We start from the raw sequence: 21,747 nt of genomic DNA, 5'->3' as shown, positions 1-21,747 counted from the left end.
AAAGTTATTTGCACAGGATAAGAGCTTTCTTGCTTTCAGGCACAGAAAAAAAACTAAAACTTTTTTTTTTAACTAAACTTCAATTCTCAACAAATAAATAGGCTTAATATCCTAGTGTTGGTTTTCTTTGGTTCTTCATGAAAAACTCTAATGATATAATGATTTTTATAAATCATTATGAAACATATGATTTTGATTGCACTGGGTATTTAAACTAATTTCAGCAACTAATCCTTCAGCTCCCTCGTGTCCTCACAGACGCAGTGAGGTAACCGGTGGGGGGGGCGGGGTTGTAATAATCTCCGCACAGTCGAAACGCTGTGGGCCTCAGCTTTCCTAAAACAGAAAACGGGTGAAGCTAGAATGAGCTGTCAGTCTCAGACTTGTTTGAAGAAGGGTTCTCTCTACGGTAAACTTTTGTTTAGATGATTTAAGTTGGGGAGTGGCTAATAGCTTGAGGTAGCTCCTTCCATTTCGTGGGGTTTATTATCGTTCTCCCATCCTGTGCTAAAAGCTTATCCGTCTGGACAGGTGGGCACCCCGCCAAAGTCGCTGGCTTGGTGTCAAAATTCACTTTTTCCTCAATTTAGTCAATTCTTCATAACCTTACAAACATGTAAAAACCATATAATTTTATAAATGTGTAAAATTGTAATACTTGAGTATTTTAACACTGGGGCTTTTTACCATCCACTTCCTGGAAAAATGATTTGAAATGAGATTTTACGTCATCGTGTACCAGTGGGTGCATGTTGTTCAAATGTCTGTCAATTTTCCGTTCCCCTCCAATCAATATCCTTTCAAACAGCGGCGCAAATTCTTCCCCCTCAAATCAACTCAGCGCCCTTCAAAAACCCCACGATTACATCAGAGCAGGAAAGCTAGTGCTGCGCTAACTTAAAGAACACACCCCTTGCTTTTGTGGGGCGGGGTTGGGACGGGAGGGGGAGATCCGTGACGGGGGCGTAGGATTTTGGAACGGGGCGTGGTCGGGGTGGCGGGGGCCTTCCGTGCCGGGGTGCGGAGGAGGGGGCGTTTCTCGGGGCGGGTGTTTTCAGCCCCGGACTCCGCCCCCCCGAAGCCCCTCTTCGTACAGGAGGGGCTGGGGGTGGGCGGGGCATGGGGAGCGGGCGTAGGCGTGGCCTTCAGCTGGGCCAGTCTGTCAGTCTTCTTCCTGAGGTCCATTTTGACCAATAGGAGGCTGTTCTGCAGCTCCCCCAGGGCCTGGTCCTGAGGGGGTGGGAGGGTGGGAGGGTGGAGGAGAGTGTGGGCGGGGCCAGGGGGAGAGAGGGATGGAGAGAGTATTAGAAGAGGAGAGGAACAGGGAAAGAGAATGAGGATGAAAAGAACAGGCCTGTATCTCCGCTCCCCCCGACCTCAAAATAAAACCCAAGGGCTCTTTCCAATCGCTTATTTAATCTGTACTGGTCTCCGTGGTTCTCCACTGAACCGGAAATCATTCATGGTCCGCCGTCTTTTGAGGACATTCCAATCTCAAAGGAGTGCATCCTTTAGCGGATTTCTTTTGCAACGCGTGATGTCGAAACAATCGACCTGCGGTGGGCGTGAGGGGTTAGGCAGGGATGGAGGGAGAGAAAAGGAGAAATGGAGAAAGAGAGAGGAGGAGGAATAAAAATAATGTATTGGTGGAAACGGTCATGCATGAAGAATGCAGTGGCAGACTATCATCATGACCCCATTTTCTTAATTGACCTTTCAGCTTATGTCAGGGGATCTGATGGAGTGAGTAGGTCAGTGTGAGTAGCTCAGTGCATTGTTGGTCTGGTTGAGATTGGGTGAGTAGGTCAGTGTGCTGTGGGTCAGATTGCATGAATAGGTCAGTGTGCTGTGGGTCTGATTGGGTGTGTAGGTCAGTGAGTGGGTCAGTGTGCCTGGTTGAGTGAGTAGGTCAGTGTGCCGTGAGCCTGGTTGAGTGTGTAGGTCAGTGTGTAGGTCAGTGTGCCTGGTTGAGTGAGTAGGTCAGTGAGTAGGTCAGTGTGCCTGGTTGAGTGTGTAGGTCAGTGTGCCGTGAGCCTGGTTGAGTGTGTAGGTCAGTGTGTAGGTCAGTGTGCCTGGTTGAGTGAGTAGGTCAGTGAGTAGGTCAGTGTGCCTGGTTGAGTGTGTAGGTCAGTGTGTAGGTCAGTGCGTAGGTCAGTGCGTAGGTCAGTGTGCTGTGTGCCTGGTTGAGTGAGTAGGTCAGTGAGTAGGTCAGTGTGCCTGGTTGAGTGAGTAGGTCAGTGAGTAGGTCAGTGTGTAGGTCAGTGAGTAGGTCAGTGAGTAGGTCAGTGTGTAGGTCAGTGAGTAGGTCAGTGAGTAGGTCAGTGTGTAGGTCAGTGAGTAGGTCAGTGTGCCTGGTTGAGTGAGTAGGTCAGTGTGTAGATCAGTGAGTAGGTCAGTGAGTAGGTCAGTGTGCCTGGTTTTACCTGCTTGGCCAGCGTGCCGTCAGCTTTGGCCAGCGTGAGGCGCAGTCTCTCCCCGCTGGTGTTATGGCAACAGGCCCTCCCTGCAGCCTGCAGATCCCTGCCCATACCCTGCAGATCCATCCGCAGCTGCCGCAGACACTGAGAGAGAGAGAGAGAGAGAGAGATAGGGGAGAGAGAGAGGGAGAGAGAGAGAGCAAGGGAGAGGGGGAGAGAGAGAAAAGAAAAGAATAGTTGAGGCAAGTAAAGAAAAAGCAGAGAGGGAAAGAGGAGAATAGTGGGCGGGGCAACAGTTATGCGAAAACAGATTAAACAAATCCATCACTGAGCCATAAAGAGCCCTTTTGCACACACAAAACAAATGCACTCAAATCTGTAATTGCGTTGTAACATTGTATCGAATCCAAAACAACATTGCAATTGTTTTGGATTCAATACTTTTCTGTGCTCGATTGATTTCGCGCAGTTGAGACGACCAATGGGTGAAGGTTTGCAGTTTTTGAGTGTTTAATAGGCTCGCTCAGACACACACGCACACATGCGCACACACACGCAGTACTGACCCGCTGTCCCTCCTGCAGCTTGTGGTCCACAGCGGAGGTGAGGGTGTTGGAGGGGGGGGGCAGAGACAGCAGGCCCTGGCAGCGCCTCAGCTCTGGGGGGGGGGGGGGGGGGGGGGGGTCCACGGACACACGGTCAGTTACAGCAGTTACTCATTCAAAATAGAAATAAGATTTTAAGTATGAATATGACTAAAATACCTTTTTTGCAGTGTACACTGTTAAGCCAAACGTATAGAGCTTTTCAAACGAAGGAAATCTATGACAGTGAACCAGTTGAGTAGTGGAGCTCAATCGCTCTGATATTAATAACTTTCATGTACAGATAGGGATGTCCATAAAAACCCAGCAGTGGCTTGTTACAGACCACCCTGTGTTCATTTCATTTATCTACCCTTGACCAGGACAGCCCCATTGAGACTGACATCTCTTAATTCTAGAGCCCCTGACACTTATTCAACAGCATAATATGGCAACACTTTCATAGTCACCATGACAATTCAGGAATGTTTATGTTGATATTATGGAACATATTACATCATACACAAAAAAAAAGACAATCTTAACAAGCATTTAGTCTTATATTTAGAATCGTATTTCTATTACTTTTTTGCTAAATGACAGAACGATTGCCAATGAGGTGAAACAGTTTGACTCATTTCAAGATTTGCCAATAGCAACGTTAAAAAAACTTCAAACAAGCTAGAATTTTCTCCTTGAGAGAAAGGAATGATATTTAAAATCTCATCACAAGACTAAAATGCTTTTTAAAGAAAGAATAGCATAATATAGTGTAGACCCGTATCTTCACTGCAGTCACTCACAACCAGTATTTTAGTCTTGTTTCTAGACCTAAAATATTCATTCTATAACTTTTTTGCTAAATATGACAAATAAGAAAGACAGGTTGACTCATTTCAAGATTTGCCAACGGTGACGCAAGACCATTTCACTTGAGAAAAAAGCATTTCAAACGTCATTACAAGAGTAAAAACGCTTGTTAAGACAGATAAAAAAAAATTTGGCAGCGAATCATACTGTAGCGTAGGCTGGTTTCACGGACACAGATTAGGCTTAATCCTGGCCTAATGAGATTTGCAAGGAGAATCCCCCCTCGAAACTGAATGTAGTGTAGGACTACGCTGAACGTGTGCCTGAAACAGGCCCTGTGTGTTACACACTGTGTTCGTCCTCACCCCGCGTTTTCTCCCGCAGGTCGGAGCGACACTGCTCCAGCTCGGCCTGGACTCTGCTCAACTCCTCCGCCACGGAGAAGTATGAGGAGGAGCAGAACGAGGAGGAGGAGGAGGAGGAGGAGGAGGAAGGAGAGGAGGAGGCTTGTCGCCGGGGGAGACGGGGAGTTTCTGGGTGGGGCAGTGCGTCGCTCACCCCGGACCCCCCCTCCGCACTCCTCCGCAGGTCAGCGGCCATCCGCCCGATCTGTTCATCCCGCTCCTGACAGGAAGAGAGAAATAACCATGAGCTGCGTCAGGTTCAGACCACGATACGAACCCAAACGCACCTGTAGAGACCAGTTCGTATCATTATAAACGGCAGATTTAAAGTTTTAGCTCACATCAGTGCACAGATTAGCATCTTATTTTATCTACACACTCACATCAGCACATACATTAAAGTAGCTGATTGTAGTTGTATGCTCATAGCACACGCATAAGCACAATGCTCAAAAGCATCCCAGGACCTCCATCATAAGCTCAAAAGGGTTATATCTAAATGAAATTCCCAAATCTACATAAAGAAAGTCGCTGCATATCTAGTCTGGCCAGGGACCCCCCCTACAGTACCTTTAAGGCCCACCAGGGTCCACTGACACCCTGTTAAAAACCGAGGGTCAATTGCAGGAGTGCCCAGTCTTGTGCCATGCAGGGCTGAGAGTACGCAGGTTCTCATTCCAACCAATCACGACACCAGCTGCTTTCACTAATGAACACCCTCCTCGCTGGAATGAAAACCAGCCCTCCCCTCCATGGCATATGATTGGGCATTATGCTTTTGACCAGTGGTGTCCAGAGACCAATCAGAGAGGAGGGGTAAGCTTCAGAGGAATCTGACATATAAACATATAAAACCTCTGCTTGCAATGGTCTCCCTTCTCTTTCTCTCCCTCCCTCCCTCCCTCCGTCTTCCCCACTCCCTCCCTCTCTCTCTCCCTCCCTCGCTCTCTCTCGTCACAGTCCAATCATACTTCAATAAAACCATAACACTACTAACAATTATTTCTGCAATGCAGAATTACCGAATATTGAAATAAAATCCCACTAGCACACAAGCCGAATAGGCCGTCCCTTCAATTCGCTAAAGAGCTGGAAAGCTATAAAAACGGTCCATCTAATAAATTCAGACTATAAACTCAGCAGGTCGGGGGAAGGCTGGCTATATATTCTCCTGCCAGCGACGCTCACCTTGGGCAATGCACAGTGGGTTTAATATCCTACAGAACAGGACCCTGCATGAATTTGATTGGTTTTTATTGATATTTTGTATTTGTGTACTGAAGCACAGCGTGCTCTCGCACTCCTGTCCCGGGTTCAGCTTTGAGAACTTCGGGGAGCGAAGCTTTGGGAACTTTGGCTACGCGTCTCGGGTCTGTTAAATCAGCCGTGGCGGTTAGATCAGGGCCGGGGAGTGGAACTGGAGAAGGTACTGCGGTTTCTTCTTTTCTGTGCTGAAATTTCCACGACGTGTTTGTAAGGTGCTGTCCTGAGGCTGAATCGTACTGCCGTCAATTTATTTTCGGTTGAACGCATCAGGAAATGTGGTCAATTTAGCTGTAAACGTGATCTGAAAATGCACCAGTTTTAATCATTCGTTGCTTGGAATCTTTGCTTCCATTTCATTTATTTTTGGAGCTATAAGTCATAATTTATAAGCTTAAATGAATAACCTATAATCAAAACAGTTTTAATATGAGAAAATGATGAAGCACATTGGATGTAGCATGTCTGGGTGGAGTAGCATATTTTTGTGGTGGGTATAGAATCTTTCTGGTGGGTGTAGTGTGTGTCTCACCTCTATCTCCTGAGTGTAGAATCTCTCTGGTGGGTGTAGTGTGTCTCACCTCTATCTCCTGGGTGTAGAATCTCTCTGGTGGGTGTAGTGTCTCACCTCTATCTCCTGGGTGTAGAATCTCTCTGGTGGGTGTAGTGTGTCTCACCTCTATCTCCGGGGTGTAGAATCTCTCTGGTGGGTGTAGTGTGTGTCTCACCTCTATCTCCTGGGTGTAGAATCTCTCTGGTGGGTGTAGTGTGTGTCTCACCTCTATCTCCTGGCTGTAGAATCTCTCTGGTGGGTGTAGTGTGTCTCACCTCTATCTCCTGGCTGTAGAATCTCTCTGGTGGGTGTAGTGTGTCTCACCTCGATCTCCCGGGTGTAGAATCTCTCTGGTGGGTGTAGTGTGTCTCACCTCTATCTCCTGGCTGTAGAATCTCTCTGGTGGGTGTAGTGTGTCTCACCTCTATCTCCTGGCTGTAGAATCTCTCTGGTGGGTGTAGTGTGTCTCACCTCTATCTCCTGGCTGTAGAATCTCTCTGGTGGGTGTAGTGTGTCTCACCTCTATCTCCTGGCTGTAGAATCTCTCTGGTGGGTGTAGTGTGTCTCACCTCTATCTCCTGGCTGTAGAATCTCTCTGGTGGGTGTAGTGTGTCTCACCTCTATCTCCTGGCTGTAGAATCTCTTCAGGCTCTTCTGCAGGTTGGAGACCTTGTCCTCGTATCGCTCCTCCATCAGAGCCCTCTCTGACTCCAGAGTCTCCCTGTACAGAGAGGCAGGAGTGTCACGTCAGCCTCACACACACACACACACACACACACACACACAAACCTCATACAACCATACAACACACACACAACACACATCAGCCTCATACAACACACACACACACAACACACATCAACCTCATACAACACACACACACACACACACACACACAAACCTCACACAACACACACACACACATCAGCCTCATACAACACATACACAAACCTCATACAACACACACACACACACACATCAGCCTCATACAACACACACACCAACCTCATACAACACATACACACAACACACATCAGCATCATACAACACACACACACAACACACATCAACCTCATACAACACACACACACACACACACACAAACCTCACACAACACACACACATCAGCCTCATACAACACACATAACATAGATTTGAGTAGGATATCTAACACGGCGTGGCCATCCTATATGGATATTCACGTTTGTTTCTGATTGGCAGTCCATGAAACAAACACACTGCTGAGTGGATAAAATAGAAATGTCACGATACAAAAGCAAGAAACGTTGTACAAAAGCCCCAGTACTAAATCTTCCTGTATTGGCCAGTTTAAGAACCCAATGATGCAAGCCCTCCTCCTCCTACTTCTCTGCCTCCTCCTCCCCCGTACCTGAAGTCGTCCTCCATGTGAGCGATCACCTCCATCATCTCCCCGCACACCTGCTCCCTCACTCTGCCTTCCAGCACCTCCCTCTCCTCCCTCTGCCTCTGCACCTCCTTCTTCAGAACCTCGATGGCACGCACCAGCTCCTGCAGGAGAAACGGCCCTGTCGCTGTAAAACTCCTTTCAGCAGCGAGGCAAAGGCAGTAATTATGCAATACTACACCAGAACGCGATGTGTTTATCTCGCATGTTCATATCTCGATGAATATGTGACATATCACGCAGCCCTACTGCGTTTGTGAATGACAAGAGCTGTAGGTCAGCTCAGCAGTGACATCATCTCACAGTAGATCACGACTAAGTGTATTATCGCAGTTATACAACAGTTTCATCGACACGTTACAAAGAAGAAAAACGTAAAGAAGAAGTCAGAATCTAAGTATTTTTCTGTTGCTTTTTAACGACAGAACAGAGCACTTCTCTAGTGTAGCTGCGCTATGGGTTTATGCTATCTCTGACACATTGAATAAACTGAATGTAAACAAAGCGGTTTGGTTTTGCCAAGCTAGGACTGGCTTATTGTGAGGTAATGTCACTCATTTGAAGGCATCAAATTGTGAGGTGGAAACTGTTGTATAATAATCATTATGTTTGGACAGATTATAGCTCTGGGGTTAGACCTGGTCAGGAATAGACAGCCCTGGTCCTCTGTAGCCCCAGAAAAGAGAACAGATTCAGGAGAGGGTCCTGTGTAGCCCCAGAGTAGAGAACAGATTCAGGGGAGCGGCTCGTAAAAGCGCAGGAACCAACCTCGGGGTCAAACATGGTGATGTCACCCTCTTCCTCCTGGCTGCACTCTCCCTCCTCCTCCTCCTCCTCCCGAACATTCGGATTGGTCTGCAGCCCGTTCGACCGCAGCAGCGATTGGATGAAGGCCACGTGCGCCTTGGAGGACGGAGCGTGCACAAGCTGATGAAGAGGAGCAGAGGAAGATGCCTGAGGCTGGGCCAGAGGAGGGCTACAGCCAAGAGAGCGGAAACGATGATGAATTATGCCCGTTCAGTGGCGGAGAGACGGAGGCTCATTTGGATCCGAGGCGATTTGCCGTAGACGTGGGCAGAACTTTTGCTCAAGGCAATAAAAACGCTGTCAAGGCAGGTTTCTTCCTGAATATTCATGCCTCTTACGATGCAGCACGGATGGTTCTAAGTTGCAGAGACAGGGAGTTTTCTTCGACCGGACAAAATGAGTAAACAATACGTGCCCAGTGGGCAGCACTTCTGTGGATGTTTTCGTGAACAGGGTAATAGACAAGGCACAGAATACACACAAACACATGAACATGTGCGTGCACACACACACACACACACACACACATACACACACAGAAAAACAGCAAACATAACACGCGCATAAGATCTGTGCATCCATAAGGAAGTATTCTCAGAAGTATAGGAATACGTGCGCGCGCACACACACACACACACACACACATAGTGTGCCTGCGTGGCGATGGCAGATAACTTTAGCGCCTGCAGCGTCTCGTCGTAGGTGGAGGCACACGACACACACACACACACACACACACACACACACACACACATTACATTAATGCCATTTGGCAGACGCTCTTATCCAGAGCGACGTACAACTGATTAGACTAAGCAGGAGACAATCCCCCCCTGGAGCAATGCAGGGTTAAGGGCCTTGCTCAAGGGCCCAATGGCTGTGCAGATCTTATTGCGGCTACATCGGGGATCGAACTGGGGATCGAACCACTGACACACAATATCTGTATGTATATGAGGAATTTGCTGTGAACACACACACGCACACACACACACCCATAGTGTACCTGGGTGGCAATGGTGGAGAGCTTTAGCGTCTCCAGCGTCTCGTCGTAGGTGGAAGCACACGCACACCACACACACACACACACTCACACACACAATATATTTGTGTATATGAGGAATTTGCTGTGAACACACACACACACACACCCACATTGTACCTGGGTGGTGATGGAGGAGAGCTTTAGCGCCTGTAGCGTCTCATCATAGGTGGAGGCACACACACAAACCCAGTCCGCAGAAGAATAGGAATACGCACACAAACAAACAGTGTGTAAGGCGTACCTGGGTGTTGCGCGCACACAGTCCTCAGAAGTATAGGAATACGCACACACACACACACACACACAGACAAACACACACAGTCCTCAGAAGTATAGGAATACGCACACACACACCTGGGTGGCAATGGCGGAGAACTTGAGCGCCTGCAGCGTCTCATCATAGGTGGAGGCACACAGACACACACACACACACACACAAACACACACACAGTCCTCAGAAGTATAGGAATACGCAGAAACTGCGTACCTGGGTGGCGATGGCGGAGAACTTGAGCGCCTGCAGCGTCTCGTCGTAGGTGGAGGCGCAGGGGTTGATGTTGACCACCATGCAGGAGCGGCCCCGCCCGCTGAAGAAGCCCTGCAGCACCCGCGTCAGCTTGCTGTCCCGGAACGGCACCACCAGGGGGAGCCGCGACCTGCGGGGGAGACAGGAAGTGCCACCGCCCGCGTCAGACACCCGTCTATGGTACCGCTGCAGCGATGATTACACAGCTGTGTCCCAAACCGCACACTCCGCACACTACTCTCACTCCATATCAATGAAGGTCGTTCTGAGATTTAGTACGAGTCGTATGCTAGTATGCGGTTTCGAACACAGCCTCATCAGAGTCGGTCTTTTAGGGAGTGTTCCCAAAATCTAATTTATACAGTGCATAACTCAATCAAACAGTTCAATCATATTAAGTCTAGATTACCATAATAAAACACACAATTTCTTTGCTGCTTTCATTTCATTCCTGTGAAACTGTAGTTAATTAAATTAAAAGTATTGACAGGTGAAACACTGAGATGCACTTTCTCAGAGATGAGTTAGTGTGTCTGTGCATATTGAATACTAGTCATGGTGACCTTTTGGTAGTGTGCCAGCAAGACCCATTTCTCCAGTAACTGCACACTGACAATGCTAGACGAATGTGTGTGTGTGTCTGTGTGCGTGTGTGTATACCTGCATCTCTGGTTGTGTCTGAGTGCTGTAACAAACGCCCCAGTGTGTGAGTGTGTGTGTGTGTATGTATGTGTATGTGTATATATGTGTGTGTATATACCTGTTGCTCTGGTTGTGTCTCAGTGCAGTAACACAGCGTCCCAGTGTGTGCAGGGAGGTGTTGATGTTGTTGGCCTCTTTCATGCGCTCCCCACTGCACTGGTCCTTACAGCGCTCCGACCCAGCCAGGTCACAAACCGTCAGCCTGAACACACACACACACACACACACACACACACACACACACACACACACACACACACAGGAAAGAGGGTTATAAAACACACTAATATACACGCATTGTCAGCCTGAATACAGACACACACACACACACACACACACAGTTGTGGTGTGCAGTTCTGGGGGGTGCACTATAAGAAAGATATAGAGGCACTGGAAAGGGCAACTAGATTGATTCCATGTGTAAAAGATAAGTTACAAGGATAGACTTAAGATGCTTAATCTCTTTAAGCTTAGTAGAAGGAGACTTAAGGGGGATTTGATTGAGGCTTTTAAATTCATTACAGGGATTAACAAAGTGAATTAAAGGTGATTCTTCAGGGTGAGTTTGGTTAGCAGAACGAGAGGGCACAAATGGGAATTGGCAAAGGAGAAATTCCACACAGATATTAGGAAGTCTTTTTTCACACAGCGAGTGGTCAATATGTGGAATAGTAGTAGAGGCAGAAACACCGGGGGTTTTCAAGACCAGGCTGATACTAGGTATTATTTAGCTTTTAGGCAAACTAGGCAGTAGGTACACTTAGGGGCAAAAAAAGGCAAACATTATTGGGCTGAATGGCCTGTTCTCACCATGACCTTATGTTATGTTACATATATACACACCATCAGCCTGGACACACACACACACACACAGGGGACTGGGTCATAAAACACACACACATACACACGCAGTCAGCCTGAACATACAGGGGACTTAATCATTCAGTAAGCACACATATATACACACACACACACACACACACACACAGGACAGTGACATAAAACACACACATACAAACACCATCAGCCTGGACATACAGAGGACTTAATCATTCAGTAAGCGCGCGCGCACGCGCGCACGCACGCACGCACGCACGCACGCACGCACACAGAGTGCAGGGGTACTCACTCGCTGGTGTGTGTGCAGTGTCCTCTCTCGCCCTCTGGGTGAATGTGCAGCAGACGAAGGGAGAAGATGCTGTGACTGGGGAGAGAGATAGAGAGAGAGAGCATTTATAAACAAAAACACACCCGCTCCATTACCGCACACTTACACCACAGTACTGCACTGGAGTTTCAGGTCTCCTCACTGTGGGTGAAATACAGCAGAGACAGAGAGGAGAGAGTGAGAGAGAGAGTGAGGGAGGGAGAAACAGAGAGACAGAGACAGTAAGAGAGACAGAGAGAGAGTGAGTGAGGGAGAGAAAGCGAATGAGATTGTGTACCTGCGGCAGGAAGTATGGTTGAGGTGAGTGTGTGTGTGTGTGTGTGTGTGTGTGTGTGTGTCTACCTGCAGCTTGACGCGTGGTTCAGGTGTGTGTGTGTGTGTGTACCTGCGGCTAGACGTGCGAATCAGGTCTGTGTGTACCTGCGGCTCGAAGTGTGGTTCAGGTGTGTGTGTGTGTGTATGTGTGTGTGTGTGTACCTGCGGCTCGAAGCGTGGTTCAGGTGTGTGTGTGTGTGTGTGTGTATGTGTGTGTGTGTGTGTGTGTACCTGCGGCTCGAAGCGTGGTTCAGGTGTGTGTGTGTGTGTATGTGTGTGTGTGTACCTGCGGCTCGAAGCGTGGTTCAGGTGCGTACTAGCGAAGCTTTGGTTGCGGCGGCCAATCCTCAGCACCCTCCAGGCCTCCTCTGCGCTGCGTACCTGCACCCAGGTGAGGTCTGTCCGTCCAGCACCGAGGGAGGACAGACGGACACACCGGTGAGAACACACAACCAGCACTGCCCACACACGTCTCACTGAGAACACACAACCAGCACTGCCTATGCACGTCTCACTGAGAACACACAACCAGCACTGCCCACACACGTCTCACTGAGATCACACAACCAGCCATGCCCACACACGTCTTTACTGAGAACACAACCAGCAATGCCCACACACGTCTCACTGAGAACACACAACCAGCCATGCCCACACACGTCTCACTGAGAACACACAACCAGCCATGCCCACACGTCTTTACTGAGAACACAACCAGCAATGCCCACACACGTCTCACTGAGAACACACAACCAGCAATGCCTACGCACGTCTTCACTGAGAACACACAACCAGCACTGCCCACACACGTCTTCACTGAGAACACACAACCAGCAATGCCCACACATCTCACTGAGAACACACAACCAGCAATGCCTACACACGTCTTCACTGAGAACACACAACCAGCAATGCCCACGCACGTCTCACTGAGAACACACAACCAGCACTGCCTACGCACGACTTCACCGAGAACACACAATCTAAGTGTCTTGCTCAGGGACACTTCGGTACACTTACACTGGAAAAGGCGAGCACTGCTTGGCAGTGATGAGAACGGCCTGTTCTCATCACAATGTTATGCTGACGCATGCATGACCGTGTAAGTCAGCACGTTATTGTTTACCTTTGACGTAGGGGTTGCCGTGGCGATCGTCGCTCAGGCGCAGGGTGGCCCGTTTCCGTGACGGCGGTGTGGGCGGGGCCTCCAGCAGATCGTACAGGAACTCGTTGTAGATCTCGAAGAAGGAGACCCAGACGGAGAACCTCACCCCTTCCTCCTCCGGAATGTTCCCTCCGCTGTGGGACAGGAGGTCAGGGTCCAGACATAGGCTGTCCAAATCTGCAGGGGGAGGGAGAGTGAGAGGGGTTAATGTCGTGCAGAGGGGAGGTTCGAACCCAAACCCTCTCTCCAAACCATTCCTCACCTTCCAGCCCAGCGCTGATGCAGCTGCCCGAAGAGACGCCCCCAATGCCGCTGTCACAACTTACGCTGACTCCGCCTCTCAGCCGGGAATTCTGGGAAACTGAGCCTTCCTCCTGAGGTTAGAGAAGAGACACCATCACTCCCAGCGATCCTAATTTATCGCTCCTGAGTCTACTAATTAACAGCTCAACGGGATCTCTAGCTGTTGATTGAGGTGTGCTTTGTTAGGGTCGGAGTGAAAACCTAAAGAACGGTAGCTCTCCAGGAACAGGGTTGGGCAGGCCTGCTCTACCCACAGGGGTAGAATATGGGTCAAATAGGCTATCGCTTGTATCATCTTAATCTTCTAGACCTCTCTTCTTGTGCTTTGTATTTACATTGAGCACTGTCACATTGCTTTTATATCTATCTTGGAGCTGTAGATGTTGACCATATCTATTGTATCATGCCGTGTTTCTAGTTTGACATACCATACCTCGACTTGGCCTATATTTACCATGTGAACTAGACTTGACGTTCATGGGTGGAGACAACTGAAACTGTATGTTCTGTAGTTGTTCTAATGACCCACGCTGTGCACTTATTGTACGTCGCTTTGGATAGAGGCATCTGCTAAATAAACGTAACGCAGTGATCTGAGATGGGTTCTTCTCCTCTCACCTCCTTCAGCAGGGAGTCCCTGCGCGCCTCCTCGACGCGGACCTCCGCATCGCTCAGCCTCCGCACCTCCTGGCACAGAGCGGGCTTCAGGTCCGGAGAGCCGTACAGACGTCCCTGCAGCCTCCCGAAAATGGAGACCAGGGCGCGGGGCAGGAGCCCTGCTTCACGACCCGTTCCTGGGGGTAGAGTGACCACCCAGCGGTTAGGATGCTCAATTCCGGACAGGCCATGCAGGTCAAATACGCAATTGTTTTGGATTCAAATACTTCTCTGCGCTCGATTGATCTTGCCTGGTGCAATTGAGCCAACCAAAACTGACCTTTTGATGCCAGTAAAACGCACAAAAGTATTTGAATCTAAAACAATGATGCATTGGATCCAGGTCTGGCAGGACCTGATATCGTCCGGAGACTCAGTAATCGAATTTGAGTCTCTGAGAACTTTTCTGGCACTCCAGGATCAGGCGTCACCACCCCTAAACTAGACCATTCATTCATTCATTCATTCATTCTCCTAACCCGCTTATCCTGAATAGGGTCGCAGGGGGGCTGGAGCCTATCCCAGCATACATTGGACGAAAGGCAGGAATACACCCTGGACAGGTCGCCAGTCCATCGCAGGGCATACACACCATTCACTCACACACTCATACCTACGGGCAATTTAGACTCTCCAATCAGCCTAACCTGCATGTCTTTGGACTGTGGGAGGAAACCGGAGTACCCGGAGGAAACCCACACAGACACGTGGAGAACATGCAAACTCTGCACAGAGAGGCCCCGGCCGACGGGGATTCAAACCCAGGACCTCCTTGCTGTGAGGCGTAAACTAGATCAGAGAAAACTCATCGATCGGCTACTAATGCCTAGTCTCGGCATTGGCATGGATAAGTAATGAATAATAGGTTTCCGCGTCAGTAAGATGAATAATGATAGCTGTGTGCAAAATGAATATTCAGAAAGCCAAGGACAGTGAGCAGGAAAGGGGCAGTACGGGGAAGGGATACTAAAGCTAATCAACACAAACGGAAGCTCTGGGTGTTCAAGACTGCCTGGAGAACAGTACTCGACGATGAAAGCAATATGCTGAAACACTCAAATCTTCCCCCACCACCCTTATTGGGGGGAATATGTTGAGTAGGCACTTTGGGGGGATGCAGTTACCCAAATTAATGTGATGGAAACGCCTCTCCTTTTATAAAACTGGCAGCAGCGCTGGGTTCTCGGCGAAGAAGCCAAGATTTTCACCCAAACCTTGAAGCTACGGCGTGTTCAGTTCCCGGGTGGAACCCTGCGAAAGCAGCCTTGAGCGGAGCTTCAGCTCGAAAAATGAATTTTACGCAGCTCACCCCGAGTTAAAGACATCTGCTTAGAAATTAAACGCGCCGTAAAACGGAAAGTCTTATAACTGCCCCACCACCCCCTGACGACTGAGTTAATGCACTGATGCATGGAGGATACTGCTGTAAACTTGGATTACAAACAATTAGTCAGCGCAGAATCGTCGGGGGGCGTTAAACTAATTTATGGAAGTGTATGTGTGTGTGTATGTGTGTGCACGTGTGTGGAGCACAGCATCTTACCCTGGACAGTGTAGGTATTGCATGTGTGTGTGTGTGTGTGTGTGTGTACATGTGTGTGGAGCACAGCGCCTCACCCTGCACAGTGTAGGCCTTGCGTGCGTGCATGCGTGTGTGTGTGTGTGTGTGTGTGTGTGTGTGTGTGTGTGTGTGTAGAGCACAGCGCCTCACTCTGCACAGTGTAGGTAGTGTGTGTGTGTGTGTGTGTGTGTGTGTGTATTTGTGTGTGTGTGTGTATTTGTGTGTGTGTGCATGTATGTGTGTGTAGAGCACAACGCCTCACCCTGCACAGTGTAGGTCTTGCCCGAGTTGGACACGCCGTATGTGTAGAGCAGTCTGCTCTCCCCCTGCAGGACGTCCCGTACGGTCTGCTTCATGGTGCTCTCAAAAATGTCCTGCTGGGTTGCGTCTGGGCCCAGAATCTGCCAGGAGGAAGGGGGTCATCAGATCATGGACTCCTCTTTACTTCAGTCACCTGTGTCTCTGTGCTATAGTACCTGTATTGGATAGTGTTGTGTGTTACCTGGGTAATATCAGACCAGGACCAAATATGAAATTGTTTTGGATTCAAATAATGTTCTGGGCTCAATTGATCTTGCCTGGTACAATTGAGCCAACCAAGAGGACGAGGAGACAGGGCATGCACATTTTGAGAGTTTTTAATCGGTTCCAACACATCAGACAAGCTGAGTAAAAGGTAGAAAAGTATTTGAATCCAAAACTATTCCGTATTTGACCCAGGTCAGGTAACAGTGCTGAATGCTACCATCAGGCAATCTTAAAATGTATAAGATTTCTTTCCTTTATGCAGTCACCTAATGTAAGCTTAAGTGATAGTAACAGTTTGTTACATGGGTGATAGTGAGTGTTAATGCTAAGTACTGCACGTTGTCTAGGTGAAGTCATCAGTGTGTTACCTTCGAGACAATGAGCATCAGTACTGTACATTATTTGGGTGATGTCATCAGTGTGTTACCTGAGTGATGTCATCAGTATGTTACCTGAGTGAAGGTGAACTTGTGCGCACTCTGAAAGGCCCCTCTCTCTGAGGTCTTCGTGTTTAAACCATCTCTGGGATCTCTGAGCAACAGAGTCTCCTTGTCCTGAATGTGCACACACCCCTGCAGAACAGAATGAGAGGGAGGGAGAGGGAGGGAGAGGGAGAGATCGGTTAGCCCAGATAACAATTTCATCTTTGTTCATGTCACCATCATGCTACTCACCTGTTCCTCTCCTCTCTCCTTCTCTCCCTCCATCAGAGGACGAACACGCAGGTAAACCCTCACTCTCTCCACACAGCTTTCTTCGTCTCGTTCATGCGTTCCCATCTTTCTCTGACCCGTCTGAGAGAGAGAGAGAGGAAAGTTCCAGTTTTCATGTACGAATACTGTTCTATCGTCGTTTCTATCTAAAGTCTTTGATGTACAGTACTGGGCAAAAGTCTTAGGCACCTGTATAAAATTCAGTACAGATAAGATTCTTTCAAAAATGATTCAATGAAAGGTCCTAAATAAACATTCTATACATTTTAGGAATTTGGCAGAATAGTTCAAAACTGAATCAAATCAATATTTTTTTGTGACCACCCTTCGGCATTAAAACTGCATCACTTCTCTGAGATAGCTAACGCTCTCCTGCAGTTCTATAAGACAATCAGCAGGGAGGTTGTTCCAAGCATGTTGGAGAACTTGCCACAGTTCTTCTGCAGACTTTGGTTGGTTCCGTGCTTCTGATCTCAGACAGCCATGATCAGGTTTTTATGTAAAAAGTAGTCAATTGCGTACAGAAATGTGTAAAATGTCTCTGTAAAATTAAATCTTTTGGAAAATGAATATTTTGAAATCTCAAATGTGTTCTTTTATACTAACACACACACACACACACACAAAAAAGCATATATATAATAAAGTCTAGGGTGCCTAAGACTTCTGCACAGTACTGTATAAGTAATGCTGTGTGAAATGTGAAATTTTAAAATATAACATTGTATGCTTTGGAAATACGAAATGTAGTGTCTAGTCGTGCCAATAAAGCAACTTGAATTGAATTGTGAGAAAGAGGGAGAGATTGAGAGACAGAGATAGAAAAGGGCAGAGATCGAGATGGAGAGAGAGAGAGAGAAAAAAAAGTGGGAGAGATATATAGAGAGGAGGGAGTGAGGCAGAAACAAAGAGAGATGGATAGATGAAAATAGAGAGTGAGAGCACCATACAAGCTCTTTAACAGAGTCCTGAAAGAGACACTTGAAGATGGTGCATGAAAGAGGGGGGTGGGGGGTGGGGGGGGGGGGGTTATAGATGAACGGCTTGCGGAGAAAGCGCCGTCCTGGGGGAACGCAGCTCCGAGCGTCCCGGGTTTGGATAAATATACAGTTTATAAAACGCCAGGAAAAATAATCAGAACATAAATCAACTCGCCAGAAACAAAAAGACCCACTGTGAGCAGGTGGTTGGAGGCAATGTGACCAATCGCGGTGAAGGATGTTTATGCAGGACTAAAGACTACACTGGTGGACACATTTATTTCAACACAAACTAATGAATGTGTTCAAGAATGCCTTAACAGAACAGAATTCATTAGATTTTTTAGAATTGTACTGAACTGGGCAAAATGACCTGCCAAACCTACATAACGGGGAAAATAACAAATAAATAGCATTCTCTGATGATCATTTTGAAGGGGGGAAGGGCTAAACCAAAGGTTATTTATATGCTAGGGTAGTTGTTACGGGCGGGCACGTCACCTCGGTTCCGTGGGTTTGGGCCACCCCTGGAGCGGAGATATGAGAGATCTTGTGCAAGGTGTTGCCGTAGCGCCATGACCCCACAACACCGCCCAGGTCGGCCGCTGTAGACTCGAAAACGGCGGCCTCCTCTTCGTCTGACAGCGGATCACGTGGTGGAGCGACGCACAATGCCATGGCAACGGCAAACGACGTCAACCTGGAGGTGGTAAATGGCGAAATGCTCATCTCAACATTCATCAAACTGTGTGAATGGTTTCTTTGTCAATTATAAACCGCAAGTGGCATTTTGGATGGGTGTTGCACTTTGGAATGATTCTTACAAAACTGCCCAGGCCTTTGGGTTAAAGACGCCCAGGAATGTCGTTTGGCAGAAAATTACGTGGCTGGATGCCGTAAGTGTAGGAAGTTGTGACCATTCTTTCTATATTGGTGAGGAATTTAGCATCTGACTCATAGACTGAGCTGGAGACAGACCACCATTCACGGGCAAACTGTCGTTAATGGTGACACTAGACTGTGTCTGTCCACTTTCACGCTTCACTGTAACGTTACTTTGTTACCGTACTTTATTTTGTTTTTTCGGAGTGCAGCAGTGCTGGATTAACTAAATTAGCAAGCGTTGGATACTTTCTATCCTAGAGTTGCGAACTAAGTTAGCTCCTACACACAAAAACGTGCAAGTTGGTTTTAGTTCCGCTGCAAAAACCTCGTCATCTAGCTACAAGGTAAATAGGTAGTGTTTTGCCAGCAAAAGTAACTGAACTCAAGTAACTTCAAAGACAGTACATGTTATGCGGAAGACAGATATGGAATATTTACATTGCTTAATGACATATATTACAATAAACTAATTGGACAGCGAATTATAGCTAGCAAATATTTCTTAAATATGCATTTCATAATGAATATTTATCTGACACGCACAATACTAGTTACACGGCGCTCGCTATAACCAATATGGACTGTTACTGTAGTGTTATGAAGCGACTACTCGTGTTGTTAACTACACAGCCTGCTGAAAAAAACAGCTGAAGCTAGGTTTTGAAACTGCTAGTAGCTGGTTGACCAGTTCAACCAGCTCCATACTCAACCTGGTTTGACCAGCTCAACCTATGTTTTGAAACAACTGGTAGCTGGTATTTCAAGCTGGATTTTACACAATGGTTGCTAACACGCGTTGGCCAGAAACTGCAGAACCCAAATAACTTGTAAGTTAGCTGTCAAATCACACTTCGGAAACGATAACTGCTGTTATAGAGCAACATTAGGTTAGTTAGCATCGTGGAAGCTATTTACGGTTGTTGACATGTAATACAATCATACTGTACTCACGTGTTAGTCCGTAGAAAGCTTGTTAAGTTATTCCTTCAAGCAAATAGCTTATTTGTGTAATTCTTCTCTTGGACTGTCCACAGGTCTAACTTACTGTTAAAAAAAGATTATAAAAAGTAAGAAACAATCTAATCTAACTCATGAATTTTAATATAGCTGGTTTTAGAACATCGCTAGCCTATTGACTACTTTAGTTTCCGAAATCCATAGCCTTTTTCCCACATACATGTAGTGAAGTTTGAGGTTAGTTGTCCAAAAACTTCAAAACGTTTTCCATGTTCTACAGTTCTTCTGACCCTGTGTGTTCTTCCCCAAAATTTAGGACATCCAACCAATTCAAACCTCGCGCCCCAGCCACTCAACCAATCAACGTAATGGGAATTATCCTGACCAGTAGGGACTACGGTGCTGAGAACGGAATTTCTCAAGCAGCCAACCACATAGCTGCCAGGATATTTGGTTACAAACTACAAACACGCGGTGGAGTTTGGAGGGCTATGGAGATGTGGGTTCCAAAAACCGGAAACTCATGTAACATACAACCTACAAGCCTGTTTTTCTTCATGTTTTAGACGTTATTCCCTGTTTGGCATGACGTTATCTTGGGTTGTTGTTTGAAACCTAAACACTGTCATACGAGCTTGCTGGTTATGAAAAATGTATTTGTTCTGACTGCATTGTACGTATTTTTTCCACAGCACTGTAAATGACTCCGAAGGGGGGTGAAATTATTGGGTGAATGATAAACTGTATGAAAAGGAAGCTATAAGTGGTGTCACATAGACCCCAAATTGTGCAATGTGACTGCTATAAGTAATTTTGGAATCATTGCTTGGAGTTACTTGGGCGAGGCTCATTTGGATTTTACTTTCATATTATTACCACCATAAATTTCCCCTCTGAATTGTCCCCGGGATCATCAAATCACGGTCCCGATAACTGCTGGTTTTCCACCCTCCCTTTCATCTGGTACGAACGATCAGTGCCACTAATTGTTCAGCTAATTACCTGGGAGAAAATAAAACCAGGGCCGCATTTAGATTCGATTGTTTTTTATTTACAATAAAATACAGTAAAATCCCTCACTGGTAGCCTATCCCTATGTGCAGTTTTCTGCTTACGGATAGTGAATAAAACATGAAAACGTATGTGAAAAATAAAAACACTGTTTGCGACTGACTTTGATGGGTCTTCTCCGTGAAGGGTCAAAAACAAACGTTTTACTTTCTGCCTTTTCGCGGGATTGACGCCGCGTGAGCTCGCTTTTATAGATAGCACAGGAAATTGCGCTGTCTTGTTAATTATGGGCTCTAATGAAACGATTTCCATGCCTTCAGCGGATCTGGACGGCAGACCCTAGGGCTCTCGCTGTGAGACTGCACGCACCTTCCCAGACTTCTAAATGGTGTCACGCTGTGTGTGTGTGTGTGAGAGAGAGAGAAAGTGTGTGTGTGTGTGTATGTGTGTTTCACGGAGAACAGCTGCCCCGCAGTGCACACCTGGGCAGGCATCACCTGCCGTTCCACACACACAGGCATCAGCCTCAAACACGGCATAATGCAGATAATGCACACACACAGCCTGTTCTTTGATCGCTTCATTGGTATTCTCTCGACGTTTCTCTGCGTCACAGACATGCTGTTGCTCCCATCCGGCGTAGCCTATCGGGTAAATTAGAAAGCAGATTTACATGCATTGTAATTACCTTGGGTTATAACTGTACATTCATTTTCTAGATTTACTCAGAGCGAGTTACAATGCAAGATAAAACTAGACTTCAGTGGAGTTCTCTTCACGCTGTACCTTGACTCATCTGCAGGAGTCCACTAATATATTGTCACGTGTTTTCACCTGTCTCTGTCTTTATCCCCTTGTTGTATTTTGTACTTTAATCCAGGACTGTTGGATTTCTATCTGTCTTGGTACTGTTCCTGCCCTGCATCACTTCCAGACTTGGCCTATCTACCATGTGTACTACAATGAG

General features: G+C 47.2%; 1 protein-coding gene across 1 annotated transcript; it reads right to left on the bottom strand.

Annotated features, from left to right (window-relative positions):
• Positions 1 to 235: 235 nt before the first annotated feature.
• On the bottom strand, positions 236 to 20,049 carry LOC133123413 (kinesin-like protein KIF20A). The gene is made up of 20 exons (XM_061233878.1): positions 19,764 to 20,049; positions 18,429 to 18,627; positions 16,909 to 17,028; positions 16,687 to 16,806; positions 15,969 to 16,107; positions 14,107 to 14,282; positions 13,448 to 13,559; positions 13,147 to 13,362; positions 12,307 to 12,418; positions 11,667 to 11,741; positions 10,596 to 10,739; positions 9,797 to 9,965; positions 8,226 to 8,384; positions 7,422 to 7,561; positions 6,650 to 6,752; positions 4,177 to 4,435; positions 2,984 to 3,075; positions 2,424 to 2,561; positions 960 to 1,230; positions 236 to 336 (listed from the first exon to the last, which is right to left on the bottom strand). Exons 2-20 carry the CDS (start codon positions 18,603 to 18,605, stop codon positions 236 to 238), a joined length of 2,823 nt encoding a protein of 940 aa, XP_061089862.1. The 5' UTR covers positions 18,606 to 18,627; positions 19,764 to 20,049.
• Positions 20,050 to 21,747: the final 1,698 nt, after the last annotated feature.

Source organism: Conger conger, chromosome 3, assembly GCF_963514075.1.
Source record: "Conger conger chromosome 3, fConCon1.1, whole genome shotgun sequence".
In the NCBI taxonomy this organism is placed as follows: Eukaryota; Metazoa; Chordata; class Actinopteri; order Anguilliformes; family Congridae; genus Conger; species Conger conger.
This window is presented reverse-complemented; position numbering and strand designations above follow the sequence as displayed.